Below are 14,507 nucleotides of genomic sequence, written 5' to 3'. Positions count from 1 at the left end.
GAGGCAGGCTGCGTGTGCGCTGCACAGGACAGGCCACAGAGCCTTCCTGTGAAAGCCCCCCCGAATGTTCTCTCCTGGAACCATATGGCCTGAGCCCATTTCCTCCTCACCCCTCCACACACATATAATAATCTTTACATCCTTTTCCAGTTTTATTGCTAGGGCTCCTGTCAAGAGAGCACAGTCTAGCTGGGCTTTGCCAGTAACTGTGCTGTAATTACAGTGTCAGGCTCGTTCGCTGCTACACAGCAGCCTGCAGTTGCCACATAGACGCTGCATCTCATGAGGAGACACAAACTGTCCTGCAACAAAAGACTTCCCGAGTGCATTGAACACACAACCCTGAAACACAGAACACAGCATTCATCTAGAACAGACCTTAACTACACAATGCTAGCCTCTGACACTGCTGCAGCGTTACAACTTGCCTGCAAACCCCAACCAAGGCTCAGAATTTACACATATGCCAGTGCTGTAACATGAGGGGATCAGAGCAGATATTTATCTGTTCAGGCACTGGAGTCTCTCAGCTTTGAGGTGGTTTCCAGCACTAAATAGAGAAATGTTATTTTATTCTTCCCTCTCCATCAGCTCTTTTAAACCTGCATTTTCATCCATTACCCATTTATGTGCCAGTGTTCGAAATCAGACGCAGAATTTCTATGCTTGCCCATCCTTCAAGCAGTATTTTACCATAAAGAACACAACCCATAACGAAGCAACATTTTTAACAACCATATTCTATTCATTCTCAAAAGCAAGCACCCGTTGGGCATATTCGAAGTCTCATTTCACATACCCCTCAGATAAGCTGTTCTTTAGAGAGTCTCCTTCTTCTGCCCTTCCCTTGTCAAATTGCATTTGCCCATGACCTGTGAACACGGCTCCCACTGCCCTCAGAGATTAAACCATCAGCCCTGGAGCACACGCTCTTAAAGCAATCTTTTCTGTAGGGTGTAGCTGCAATAACATACACTCACCATTCATGTTAGTACTAAATATACAGATAATCCAGAATGCTTTCAGTGCTGCGCAAGGTTTGAAATACGTGAGCCATAAACATGGCAGGAAACGAGAAGAGTCTTGGTTTGTGCTCTGAAGATGACTCTTCACACACATTAGAAATACATTATTATTCTCATTGCATTTTCCGTGTAAGTGACCTGCCTCCGAGGATCCTGGAGGACTGTGCCCGAGAGCCGGCCCACAGCCGCTGCTGCCCAGCTGAGGATGGAGATTCTCCATTTGCTGAATGGGAAGTGAAGCACGTAAGGACGCTTGGGAGCTCTCGGCATGCGGTTAGGGCAAGGTTTTCAGAGGAGCTCAGCTTTGAGCAGCAAAATAGCAGTTCTTTGCTACGGATCGTTTAAACACCTGGCCCTGAGGGCCTCACACACCGCCCGGTGAGGTCCAGCAGGACACGGACAGACCAGCAAAGCTGGGAACCTCAATGGCTCACTTCCAACCGGGGACCAGCCTCTCGCTCTGGGTGGCTCTGCGCAACCCGCACAGCCCCAGCCTCCTCGAGAGGCAAGAGCCACAGAAGGAACCAGCGGGCTCCAAACCCCACATGCGGATGCAGCCGCGGTTTTCACTCGCGGTTTCCCAGCGCGGCGGCCGGACGCGTGTGACGGCGCAGCGGGGGAAGGAGAAACCGCAGCGCGGAGCTCGGGAGCAAAACACGGACCTCCTGTCTCTTCCCGTTCGCACGCCCCAGAACGGGAGTCACCAACCGCCCCCCTCCAGCCCCCCCGGCCCCGACGAGAAGCGCTGCCCGATGCCGCCCCGCTCCCGAACTGGGGCTCCGGCGGCGGCCGGGCGGGGGTAACGCGGGGGCTGCGGCACGCTCACGCTGCCCCCCATTAACGGCCACGCCTGGAGGGACCGGGACGGGGCGAGCCCGGGGGGGGCCGGGTGGGTGCGGGGCTGGGGGGGGGTTCGGTGTTCCCGGCTCGCCGCCGCGGCAGCCGCCGTTACCTGCAGCCCCGGGCGGGGGGCGCGGTGCACGCGCAGCCGCCGCCTGCGCTCCATTCATAAAAAAAAAAAAAAAAGAAAAACCACAAAGAAAAAAAATGGGGAAAGAAAAAAAAAAAAAAAGGAAGAAGGAAAAAAAAAAAGCGCGAGCCACCGCCGGGAGCGCGCGCCGCGCCAGCCCCCCATTCATAAAAGGCAGCCGAGCATGCGCGCTGGAGCCCCGGTGCCCACCCATTCATAGAGTCGGGAGGCCGCGCATGCGCAGGAGGAGCCGCTACCCTCCCATTCATAAAATAGCCATTTTCCCAGGCAGCGGCGGTTGCAGCATCGCGGCGGCCGCTGACAGCGCCGCGCTCGCAGGTCCCTGCCCGCAGCTCCAGCGGCTCCTGCCAGGATTTTCCCAGGTCCGGCCCCCTCCTCCGCCTCGGATTTAGGATTAACTGGGCTATGGAGAGATGGTCCTAGCTGAATTATTGAAAGTAAGTACGAGATCTGCTTTTGTGAGCAAATGTTAAACCTTGTGAAGTGGAGAAAGACAAATCAAGCCTGCTCCCCAAGGGAAAACCTTGTGCTCTTTCTAGATGCGTTCAGCCAGACCCTTCAAGATCCCTGATCATAAGCATGTTTCTGACTATGACTTTTCTAACAGCAATTATCTCTAATTATGCCTAGTGGATATCTGCCTGGTGCCTCACAACCTACGGGAGACTTTGCATTCTGAAGGAATATCATGTTTCTTGCAGAATTTGCATTTGTGTGCCCGTGTCTCTCATTTATACCTCTCTTCTATGCTTGTTCATTAACATCTGCAGTTGGTGTACATATATGGCAGGCAGGTTTCACCATACTTGTGCTGGGTTTGCGTGCAGGGATTTTATAACAGAATAAGGCTCTTTCTGTTGATGGGATGTCGTCTCCTTCATCCCTTCTTCCTTCCCCTGGGAAGGAGCATAAATATGGGGTCACCTGGGCTGACAAATAAGAATCAGATATTTCTTGCTTTGGCATATGAAAACTGATTGTACACATTTCCTCTCTTTTCCACAGCCTTATGTCTTGTTAGTGTCAAGTAGTTCTGAGCTGTCTCCATAATAGGACACTTCAGAGCTCAGCACTGGTGTGTCAGAGCTTTCCTGTGTGACCTTTGCTCTTTAGCATTTTATTTCACACAACTGTCCTTTTCTCTTTTATTTTTTTGGCCTCTGTGCCTTATTCCATCACTGTTCTCTTCCCTGTCCTGCTGTACACTTGTTTTAAATCTGGATGGATAATGCATTTTAAGGGCTAGATAAGTAATACAAGTAATAAAAATGTGTGCCTAAGAATCATTTCATAAAGGTATGTGGAATATATTATATATGGAGGCAAAACCTGTCTCGGCTGCTCTTCCCCACCAACTGCGTAGCAAAGATAAGCCAGGATTTTCTTTTCTGGTACCAGTCCTGGCATCACAGGAGAAAGACAAGCCTGGAGACGACATGTTCTGAAAATTCAGTATTAGGAGGGGAATGGAAAAAACAGAAAGGGGCATATAAAAGGCACAAAGGTCTTAGAGGAAAGCAGGACTGGGAAGGCAGCCCTTGGAAATGGCAGTGCAAATGAATATCAGCGCCCCTCTATTTCCTTAAGTGACCGTGGGTCTGGTTTCTTGATTTAAATTGTTTGAACCCCCAAGTTTTTCCTTAAAGGATGAAGGAGAGAATGAAAGAGGAAAGGAAAAACATCCCTGCATTATCCAGGGTAGAAAAGGCACGTTCTAGATTCTTTGAAACTTCTTCAGCTGCTGCCAGTCTCCCATACCATGCTATGGGTACAGCATGTCAAAAATCAGCTCAGGGATTGCTCTTTAATTAGGCAAAGAGAAACCCAGCTTTCCCAATATTAAGGCTTCCCCCCTCTCCCTTTATTTTGGGTTCAAGAATAAAGCTACAATTTGTGCATGGAATCACAATGATCCTGATGACTGGCTTCCCCCTTCTCCATAAAAAAATGAATGATAGCAGGAGGAGGGGTTGTTCTCAGTTATTGGAACCCCACTGGGGATGTCTCATTGATAAATGTGCCGTTTTCCATGGGCTACTGTGTTTTCTGTTGCTAGAAGGGACTCTATATTGGTAGTATAAAATTAAAAGGACCGTTTCTGAATACTGCAGTCCTTTTGAAACGCTCTGTGAGGTATGTGCAAGGGAGAAATTATTTGTTCTCCTCCTGAAACAGCAAAACAAAAGCTGTTTTCATGGAATCATGACTAATTCCTAAACCATAGTGGGAAATGCAACATCTGAAAAAGCAGTTTCCCCACCAAGAAAAAGAATACCCTGTTCTGAGACTGAGGACTAAAATTCACCACCTTTGCTGCACCAAAGCAATGATAATTCACAGTTCTGATGGGTTTCCAAATATTAACCATAAGAGCAAAAGAAATAATCATGTTGCTGTATGATGTTTCACATTCAGCCCAGTACTTCAAACTGCCTTTTTGTAAGTCAGACAGTGCACAAGTATTCTTTGGGGTTTATTCTTTTCAAATGCAATACAATGTATTTCCTTAAGAACATAGAAAATCCTTCTAATGTGGTTATCATTTACTACCATTAGCTTCATAGATCATATCTGAGCTTAGTTTTCTGTCCTTAAAAGAAATGTTCTTCTCCAACAAAAAGCCTTGACTGAGAAATCGGAGTCCCACAGGTCTGAACGTTAGTGGTTCAAAATGTGCTTTATTCACTCGCACCATAGGAACAGGCTTCAGCTGGACAGAGACAGCTTCTTGGAAGTCTACAGGTCTCATTTCCCAGCTTCCGAATTTCCACACTCTGGCAAGAATCGAGCGTCTCCGTTTAAAAATGGCAGGTTTCCCTAATCAGATTTCTATTTTTTCCCCCCCTTCCCTTATTACTCGTAGAGAAAATTCCAGCTCTCCTTAGCTAGATAAGGCTGCTCAGGAGGGGAACAAGAATAACTAATACCAATATTTTGATAATATATGCTTTAGAGAAAAGAGCTTTTTTCATTTTTAAAGCATTTACAGCTTGACTGGAAATCCAGCCAAACTCAGCTTAATGAACTCCAACATTATATATTATTCTTAGTCACACATTAAAAACACGTGCTTAGTAAAAGGTCTCTTTTAACTCCAAGTGTAGTCCTCCCTCATTAAAAGCTTTTATTGAGCTTTCTGACTTCCGTCAGTGGCAGCGTGGCCTGGGAGCTCTGGACAAGAGGATGTCCTTCATTCCAGACAAAGGCAATGGCAGAATTTGCTCCCTTATCACCACCTCCTCCTCTGGGAAGCGGGTGATACCCTAGTTGTCTACTGTGGCAGCCAGCCCTGACCCAGCTGGAGCACACATACCCTGTGAAGCCCTATAGATCTTTCCTTTACTTTTTGATAGCAAGGAAAGCTCTTATCCCAGGTACCCTGCCTTCATTTTCAATGCATGTCCTGGGTATGTCCCTCTTTTCCAAACAGCTGTAGGGAGGGGCTGTAACTAGCTGCATGGAGCCAGCAAGGCAGGGTTTGTGCACATCCCCAGAGCATGGGATGCTGCTGTGATCAACACCTCCTGGATAAGGTTTTCCAGACCCTGTAACCAAACCACCACAGGAGAGGGACTTGCCATGGTTGTTGTGAAAGCAGTGATAATCCAGAGGAATTTTGCACTGGTTACATTGAGCCTGAAGGTGCCGACTTGCGCAAGGCCTTGAAATACGTGCCTGACCTGACACTGTGCTACTTCAAAGTACATAGTTCTCAATGATGATGATTTCTCTGTATTCAGACTTACCCCTAAAGAGCCTATTGCTTTTTTTGGTTTGTTTTTTTCCTGTTGCCCTGCTTTAGAAATTTGTGTGTCCCAGATAGCAAAGAAAATAAGCCGATTTCTGCAGTACATTTACTGCATCTACTCCTACCTGCGTGTTGGTCTTAATGAGGTGATTGTCACATCGCTTTCAGAGACTGTAACTCGGCTTTTGCCTGGATAATATCAGGTCTAGCATCATAGTAACCAAGCAGAATGTCATCCAGCTGGGAGGTGACAAGATTCAGAGGTCTCTGCTCTGTCCCTTCACCATCGCTGACTCACAGCGGAGCTCCAGGCTAGTGGCTCAGGCTGTACCACAGCCCAGGAGCATGCACAGGACAATCCAGCACCAGCAACCCCAGAGGAAGGCTTGGTCTGCTGAGGCAAATGGCTCTTACCTGACACTGGTGCCATTCAGTGGCAACAGAAGGGGCAGGCTGCTCATGAGGTGTAATTAAGGTGTAATTCATTAGAAGGAGATAAAGTGACCCCTGATCTGGTACATGCAGCTTACAAAGGATAGAGAGAGTTATTGGTGACTACGTTACTGCTCTGAGCATCCTGGTGGTGTCTCTGTTAACAATCACACACCAAACAGTGCATTTGGGGCTTTTCTATGATGTTTAAGGCTATATTCAGATGTCTGCATGTCAGCATCTCAAGTGGAAATTCCCTGCATCCTTCAGAAACAGGCTGGATGAAACCGTGGTACCTCTTACCTAGTGCTGGGTGTCAGGAGGTGGTTGTGGGAGCATATTTTCCCATTGGCTTCACAAGGGCTGGGTTTTGCAGGATTACTTCCAGACAGGACCTGCTTCTGGGCTGAAAATGATGCTGAGAGGAAGGGGCTTGTTCCCACCTACATCTAGAATGTTGTTTAGACAGAAGGAAGAACTTGTTAAAATTATTACCTAAGGGATAATGAGACAATTGTGAGCATTCTGTATTCCTGCACTCATGAGCTATTCAAGTCAAGCTCCATTTTGGTTTTCAGTACATGGCAGACAAGTCACCCAACCCCACCTTGAAAATACAGATACTAAACCTTATTGCTTCAAAACTGCTCTGAAAAACACTAATGAGAATGAGCTTTCCTGGGGGTTTATACAACTTTCTCATGGAATTGCCCACAAGGATGTAGCTTCCTATAAAAGGATGGAGGCAAGTCCAAAATCCCATTAAAACATACGGTCACGTTTGTTTGAATTTCCTGTGACTGAAGAACCTTACAAACTGTTTGAGTCTGAAATTATACCCAAACACTTGAAAATAACAGTTGGTTTCCTACAACTTTAGGACTTGCAATTATCTGGTACAACAGTAATTTGAAATTGGCAATATCTCGCTGAAGAGACAAAGCCAGCACCGCAGCGCGTTCGTGAGCTTGACTTCTGAATCCATTGTACTGCCTTGGAAGGAAGTATATTTTGACATGAAAATTGCATGTGGTGAGCAGCCATCCAGTCCCTGGATAGCATGGGGAAGAGAAGTTTCCTCTGCATGGGAGCTTGCTGATATGTCTGCTTTGGAAAGAGCTCCATTGATTCACCTACCTCTAAGGAATGAGCAGCTCCCAATGCAGCAGCATACTCATGAATTTGCCTTCGTGCTGTCTGCTTTCAGCCGATTGCCTGCACAATTGCACCCAGTGAATCTGTGCCCATGTTAATGCTGTAATAGGGCTGTAATTACTGATGATCAAAGATTAACTGATTTTGTTTACCACTATTCTGTATGGCTTTTTTCCTCAATTAAAATGCAATTTAGAGTCTGGCTGGGTTAGTGCAGTGGACAACAAAGGCATGAAGCTTCATAGCTCGAGTATCTCTGACCTATTCTACTTTAGTATCTCTTCTGTATTTCTTTTTTTAATCTACAATTTTCTTTAAGTGACACATCTGGTTCCATTAAATCTGTTCAATTTGAGCAATTAATTCAATATCTACAAGCACAACCCCACTGCCCTTGCCAGAAGAAGAGCTGTTCACAACATTGGCACCACAAACTTCAGTCCTTCACCGCCACGGATGAGTCCTTCAAGCAGAACTATTCTCTCTTAAGGGGTGAACATTTGCAGCTCATCTCTAGTAACCATCCCCTCCCTGGGCAGCTGCCAATGGCACCCTCAGGCACTCCAGCTGAAGGCAGTGGTGGAGACAGCTCAGCCTGGTCTCTTGTGCATCCCCTCCCAACCAAAGGGCCCCATATTTGCCACCAGTTCTACACAGGGCTGCTTTAGGCAGTGGCCAGTTCCATGTGCCAGATGCTGAATTAGGTCACTGCAGCTACAGGACCCTCTGAATCCCAGCTTGCTCACGTGCACAGGCCTTCAGAGCCAATGCAAGAACCCCAGGGTTACAGCCCTTCAGCTCCTGTCCTTTTCCAAGGTCTTAAATTCTGCCAGATCACCCCAAGCATTAATTTTGGGGATGAAGCTGCAGTTTGCAAGGTACCAACATTGCTGCTCAAGGCACTGTGGTCCTCCCTGACAAGCATCCTGTGCATGGTGTGCTCCCGGTGGGGAGGTGAAGAAGGGCATAGTGTCCTGCTTCTGGAGTGAGAATGAGCTTCCCTGCTGCTGAGCAGACATGACAGCAGATACTCCTGTGAACAGTCAGGAGGTATCCTGCAAACTGATTGCATTTCAAAGGATGACTTGGTTGTATTGTTCCAGTCATCCTGGAACAATTTCAGACTGGCTGCAGCTGCATTTCCCCCCTCTGGGGAGCACAGCAACCAAAAATGGTCAAGTTATGATGTCCGGGAGGATCTTCCAAGGAAGTCACCAGGATCCATGCACATACCCAGTCTCACGAGAGCAGACTTGCTTCTGGTCCAGCACAAGTCCTTAACCTGAGAACTTGACCGGATTCTTCTTCTTTACCATGGGAGATGCAGTGCTGTGCACATAAACAGCTTCCTCGTACCCTTTGCTACAATCTTTTCTTTCATGCCATACAGACATAAAGCTTAAGGCAGAAACAGCTCAGGGAAGGATGTGCTCAAGGCACATGCGAGGGGAAGCATGCAGACACAAAACCTGAAGTAACCACATCCTTAAATACTGATGTTGCCATCATCTGGGCAGATCCCAGTGGAGGAGAGCCTGCTTGCAGGACCAGCACCACTCAGCTCACTCTAGCTCAGCACAGGAGATGTTTGACCTGGATCTGTCACCAGCAATCTTATGCACTGCTGAAACTTCCCGTGACAGGACCAGCAGCAGCAGCATGGTCACGGTCCTTGGAACATTCTGTAAGGGACAGAAATTTATGCCTTATAAGAGTAGCTTGAAAAGTGGCAGCAGTTAACTGTGAAGGACCATGTTTAGCACTAGCACCAAAAGCTGGTAGGGTGTGTATCCATAGTGATTTAAAAGGGATCTTCAAGAAGAGAGAGGTTGTGTCCAGAGCAGGGGTCTGGGAATTAGGAGAGCTGGGCCTCATTCTTCTGTCTTCACTCCAGAGCTTTCATCCCAGTAGAGATCCTGTGCCCAGATATCTGCAGGTCTCTTGCCATGTCAGAGCTTCCATTCCTCTTGTTCTGCAGAAGTAGTTTCCCTCTTAGAAAGACAATGTGAAGCAGCGTTATAATGGAAAAAGGTGAATAGTTCTCAGCATTAACTATCCTGAAGTGCAGGATTTAGTCCAGGGTTCATCTCCCTTCTATGCTAGTAAACTCTGAAATCCTGATTGCCTTTAGCATATCTAGTTAAGCCATCTTTAATGTCTGCCTGCCTATGGCCATGTCTGTGTAGCAGGTTTTGGGTGTTCTAAGAGTGCCTGTGGCTATAATACGTCTCCAAACTAATCTGATAACATAACTTCCACGTGATGTCATCGCTGGTTCTGGACCGTGGCACACTGTGCAATTACAGAGTTAATGTAAAGCCCAGATGCTGACTCCTGTCCCGGGGCTGCTGCCCTCCTGCTTGCTGCTCTCCCCTGGTGCTGCGGCAAGGGGCTCCCTGTGGGGTGCCCTCAGTGAAGCAGAACCCCTCCATGTGCCACCAGAGCTGCCCTGCTGGGACAATCGGCATTGAGTCAGGCTGTTTACATTGATGGAGGCAGTGGATGCTGCCCAGCTCTCCTCCATACAGTGCTGGCACACACCGCACCTTAAACAAAATAGTGCTCCGTGGATCCAGCCTAAATATGTGGCAAACAGACCAAACTCCAGAGGCTTGATAACAAGGGGGAGTGGGTTCAGGCCAGAACACAGAGCCTCGTGCTAGAGGGGAAAGGCACTGATGCCAGGGACGTGAAGGAGCAGTAACATCCTTCAGTGTGCCACCATTTCCTCCAGCTACCTTCCATCTAGCATCAGCTCTGCTGCACTTACTCTTGGCAGCCAGCACAGCTGCATCTCTCTCCTTAAAGAAAACAAACCCCCAAAACCCTGTGAAGCCAAACTCTTGCTCCAAACAAACCACGTAGCTCATGCAGAACTGAATCTGTTGCTAAACTATGACTTGCAGCAAGTCCTTTTTATACCATGACATTGGATTCTGACATACAGAAGAAAAGCAATGCCCCACAGCTGTCAGAATCATTGCTGCTTTTTCCTCTGAAGTACAGTAAATAAGAAGAGATGCTCTGAAAACTCTCTTGTTGCTCGAGTCAGGATGTCAGTGAGCTGTGAATAATGAAATAAAAACCCCCAAATGAATGGCTAAAACCCAGCAGAGGATTTTAACTTGTGAAGAGAAGCAGCCTAAGGACCACACTCCAATAATCACCATCACTGCTCGATAAAGCACTTCTTCTGCTCACCCTGTGCTGCAGACAGGAGCCCAGCAGGCAGGACCCGGTGCCAGCACCCAGAGGTGCCATGTGCCTTCCCACTCTGTGTCACTGCCCTGGTCTCCATCCAGCACCAACCCTCACTCTATTGATCCTGGGAGAACTGGCAGATTTCCAGCCCCTCAAATGCCAAGTGACCTATCACAGCAATGATTTACTAATGCAAAAGTGGCCTCTGGTAACATTATTCAGTGGGTAAAGAAAAATGCACTTCCCCTTCTCCTTCCATAAATGAGTAATTAGTTCATGCTCCAGTTTTTGTTGTGTTGAGGTTAGAGGGGAGCGTGTTCTTGCAATACACGTACATTTACTTGTGCGCACGCACACACACATCTTGGCTGTAGTTGGATGCATGTTTTTTCCTGACTGGTTTTCAGCCTGCTCTAACATTAAACTCTCTCATGCTGTTGGAAAAAGCTTCGTTTATCTGCACACAAACCACTGGCACTGCCTAAAGCTGTGCGCTGTTTCCTTTCTCTTGATACCAGCAGCTTTTCCCCTCCTGTGAGTTGCTCTGAAGCTTTCCTCAGCCCTTCTTTAAACTGCTCTTCAGCATTCTATTATTTATGAATAAAGGTCACCCCGTGAGGAAATGGCACATCTACTAGAAAACAATGTGCACTTTCTAAATTTGAACCGAGTCGTTTCCGTTCTTTGATTTAAGTTTAGTTACTTCCTGTGGTTTCTTGTCCTGCTGGATCTTTGGATTGGCTCCAGGATAAATTGCACTCTTTCAATGAAATGAGAAACTGCGGCAGCAGACGGCTGAGCTGCTGTAGCTGGTCAAACAGCGCTCAAACCGAGTGTTAGCCCACGGAAGTGTTTCAGAGCGCCTGGTTACCTGCATGAGGTGCACAAATCAAGTCTGACCCGTGCGTGTGCTCTCCCCTGCCCGGCTTTGCACCCAGACAAGCTGCTGAGCAAGAACTTCCACCTCCTGCAGGAAGGCTGAAAGCAGCCTCCGAGCCCTGCGGCTCCAAGCGGAGACAGGACATTTCCTCCCCAAAGCCAAGCCACCCTCCCGCAGGCAGAGCCAGGGTTAGCAAGGGTGAGTGCTCACCCCGCGCTCTGAAGCATCTTTGTACCAGGGCAATGCTCCCACAAGCCAGTTTTGCATCAGGGCTTTTAGGGATCAGGGTCAATTGGGGAAAAACCCCAAACCTGAGACAAGTCACTTCAGGCACTTTGCTGACAAAAAAGCATGTGAACACACAGCAGTAACCCCGAGATGTGCTTTCCCCCTGAGAAAATGAGACACGGGCACTTCAGGGCCCTGCAGCGGTGGTAGCCCTCCCAGGACCAGAGGAGCTGTATAGGGCCAAGGTTAGGGAGAGGAACGCAGCAGTGAAGGGTGATAGATTCTGTACACAGACAAATGCTCTGACTCCGTTCTAAGTTTACCCTATAAGACCTTCTGCACAATAATCAGCCTCAGTAGAGAGCCCTGTTTGATCCAAGGCTGTAGGGTAGAACCACAGAATGGTTTGGATTGAAAGGGACCTTAAAGCTCATCCACTTCCAACCCCCGCCACGGGCAGGGACACCTTCCACTAGAGCAGCTTGCTCAAGGCCCTCAAGGGGAACTCAATAACGATGTGTTCTTTCTCTCCCCTACCCCTTTTCTTTCTCCTTTCCTTCCCCCAGAATACTTAAGAACAGATTTTCCACCCGTACTCAGACTGCTTGATCCATGGAGCCCCGGATTCCCCACAACATCACCGTTGTCCCCAACTCTGTGATGGTCCAGCCCTTGCTGGACAGTCGGATCCCCTATGGGCGCCTGCAGCACCCGCTCACCATCCTGCCGATTGACCAAATGAAGACCACTCACATAGAGAACGATTACACCGACAACCCCACCGCTGCCCAGCTGGCAGCCCAGAAGCGTCCCCGAGGCCCCCATGAACTGGTCCTGACCACCCAGCACCCGCAGCGCTGTGAGCAGGATGTCACCCACCCCTGGATCTCCTTCAGCGGGCGCCCCAGCTCCATCAGCAGCAGCAGCAGCACTTCCTCAGACCAAAGGCTCTTGGACCACATGGCCCCAGCCCCTGTGGCGGAGCAGTCGTCCCCCCGAGCGGTTCGCATTCAGCCCAAGGTGATTAACTGCAAACCCCTGGACCTGAAGGAACCTGTGTCTCAGGAACTGGACAAGCACTTTCTGCTGTGCGAAGCCTGTGGGAAATGCAAGTGTAAGGAGTGCATGCTGCCCCGGACGCTGCCTTCGTGCTGGGTGTGCAACCAAGAGTGCCTCTGCTCAGCACAGAACCTGGTCAACTACTCCACCTGCATGTGTCTCGTCAAGGGCGTCTTCTACCACTGCACCAACGAGGACGACGAGGGCACATGCGCCGACCACCCCTGCTCCTGCTCCCACTCAAACTGCTGTGCCCGCTGGTCCTTCATGAGCGCTCTCTCCCTGGTGCTCCCTTGCTTGCTCTGCTACCTGCCAGCCACCGGCTGCGTCAAGCTGTCCCAGAGATGCTACGACCGAGTGAGCCGGCCCGGATGCAGATGTAAAAACACAAACAGTGTCATTTGCAAGGCACTGCCTGAGAGCAAAGGAAACAGGCCAGAGAAGCCCTTTTGATAGTTTGGGAGGATGGGGAGTGGGAGGACACTCCACAGTGGCATTGGCTCTTTTTAATAACCTGTGTTCTGAGGATAACGTTAGTCTTTTGCATCTGAAGAAAGCAGAAGCAACTATTTCCACAAACTGAAGCACTTTGGGTTATTCAGGGTTTTGGAACTGGTCAGAGTTTAAGTAGATGGGGCCAAAGGAGGAATCTTAATAACATAAAGTGAAGGCGGCAAGCCTATGTATATCGTGAAGTACAGCTGCTTAGAAACCCCTGGTTTGGACGGACGGCTGCTCACCATGCCTGCACACCACAAGAACCATTAACTGCTTGCTTGGCAGGCACGGCCGCACAAGCAATACCCATTCCCAGCTACAGAAAGCTGCATTGGATTCGTATCCAGGGTGGGCTTCTCGGTTTTGCTTTCCTTCCAAACCGATTCGCTACCAGCAGCCTGTTGAAGGTGATGGGTTGAGTCCCTCCACCCTCCCTCCCCACCTGCACCCCGTTAGAAGGGCCCATTGCACACAACGTCCACGTTTCTCAACAGCTTTCCACGTCCCTCAAAGATCTGGGATCACAGGTAAAGAAACAGCTCCTTTGTTTAAGGGCCTCTCCGCATTAGGCACACTGCTCTCTCTGAACCCACCCGGCCACAGCGATTCGGACCCTCTCTGTAAAGCAAGCTGGTAGCAGGGGGCTCCCTGCGTGGGAGGTGCTCAGGCAGTTGTAGCACCACGGTGCCGTTCTGCCTGCTGCCGATCCCTAGGTTTGCTCAATGCAATGGTGATTCTACACCACCAGTACAAACCCGCTCCAGGAGGATGTTGCTCAGATCCCATTTCCCAGCGCACGCGCTCGCTCCCCGGTGCTGGATCTTAACTCACGCCGCAAATGGAAGACGTTCGGCGTTTCTTTCTCTAAACCTCTTCAGCTCTGTTGAGAAGTCACAAAAACCTGAGTGTCCAATACACCTGGGGGTGTTTTATAGGGATATCAATCCAGTACCTCCTCTCCTGGAACAAGCTCCTCTTTGCTCAGTAACTATTAAGGTTTTTGTGTCTGGGGGATGAATGGCATTTGCTGGAGCAGAGCCTGTTCCCCGTCTCTATTGCTGCTGTTCGACCTCTGCCTCCTCTGTACAAAAACGTGTCTTTTTCAGTGTACAGAATGCTGTTCATGTTTATTTTAGTGCTAACAAACACATGGGAAAGCCAGGGGAGGGAAGAGAGGCTCTTTAAAGAGTGCGCCCATGCTTTTCAGTAAGCAAACGCCATTGGCTGTGCCCGTGCACTCATCCTGGGGCTGATTCTGCATCCCCTTCGGATGCAGCAACCCCTGAAGAT

At 48.9% G+C, this 14,507-nt stretch overlaps 1 protein-coding gene across 1 annotated transcript; it reads left to right on the top strand.

The window, feature by feature from the left end:
* The first annotated feature begins 2,219 nt into the window (after nucleotides 1–2,219).
* On the top strand, nucleotides 2,220–13,871 carry SPRY4 (sprouty RTK signaling antagonist 4). The gene is made up of 2 exons (XM_061347700.1): nucleotides 2,220–2,453; nucleotides 12,227–13,871. The coding sequence occupies exon 2, from the start codon at nucleotides 12,273–12,275 to the stop codon at nucleotides 13,170–13,172; it is 900 nt and encodes a 299-aa protein (XP_061203684.1). The 5' UTR covers nucleotides 2,220–2,453; nucleotides 12,227–12,272; the 3' UTR covers nucleotides 13,173–13,871.
* The last annotated feature ends 636 nt before the right edge of the window (nucleotides 13,872–14,507 follow it).

This window comes from Neopsephotus bourkii, unplaced genomic scaffold (genome assembly GCF_033783945.1).
Source record: "Neopsephotus bourkii isolate Nb327-2 ecotype Australia unplaced genomic scaffold, CSIRO-AGI_Nbou_v1 NB_52, whole genome shotgun sequence".
Lineage (NCBI taxonomy): Eukaryota > Metazoa > Chordata > Aves > Psittaciformes > Psittacidae > Neopsephotus > Neopsephotus bourkii.
This window is presented reverse-complemented; position numbering and strand designations above follow the sequence as displayed.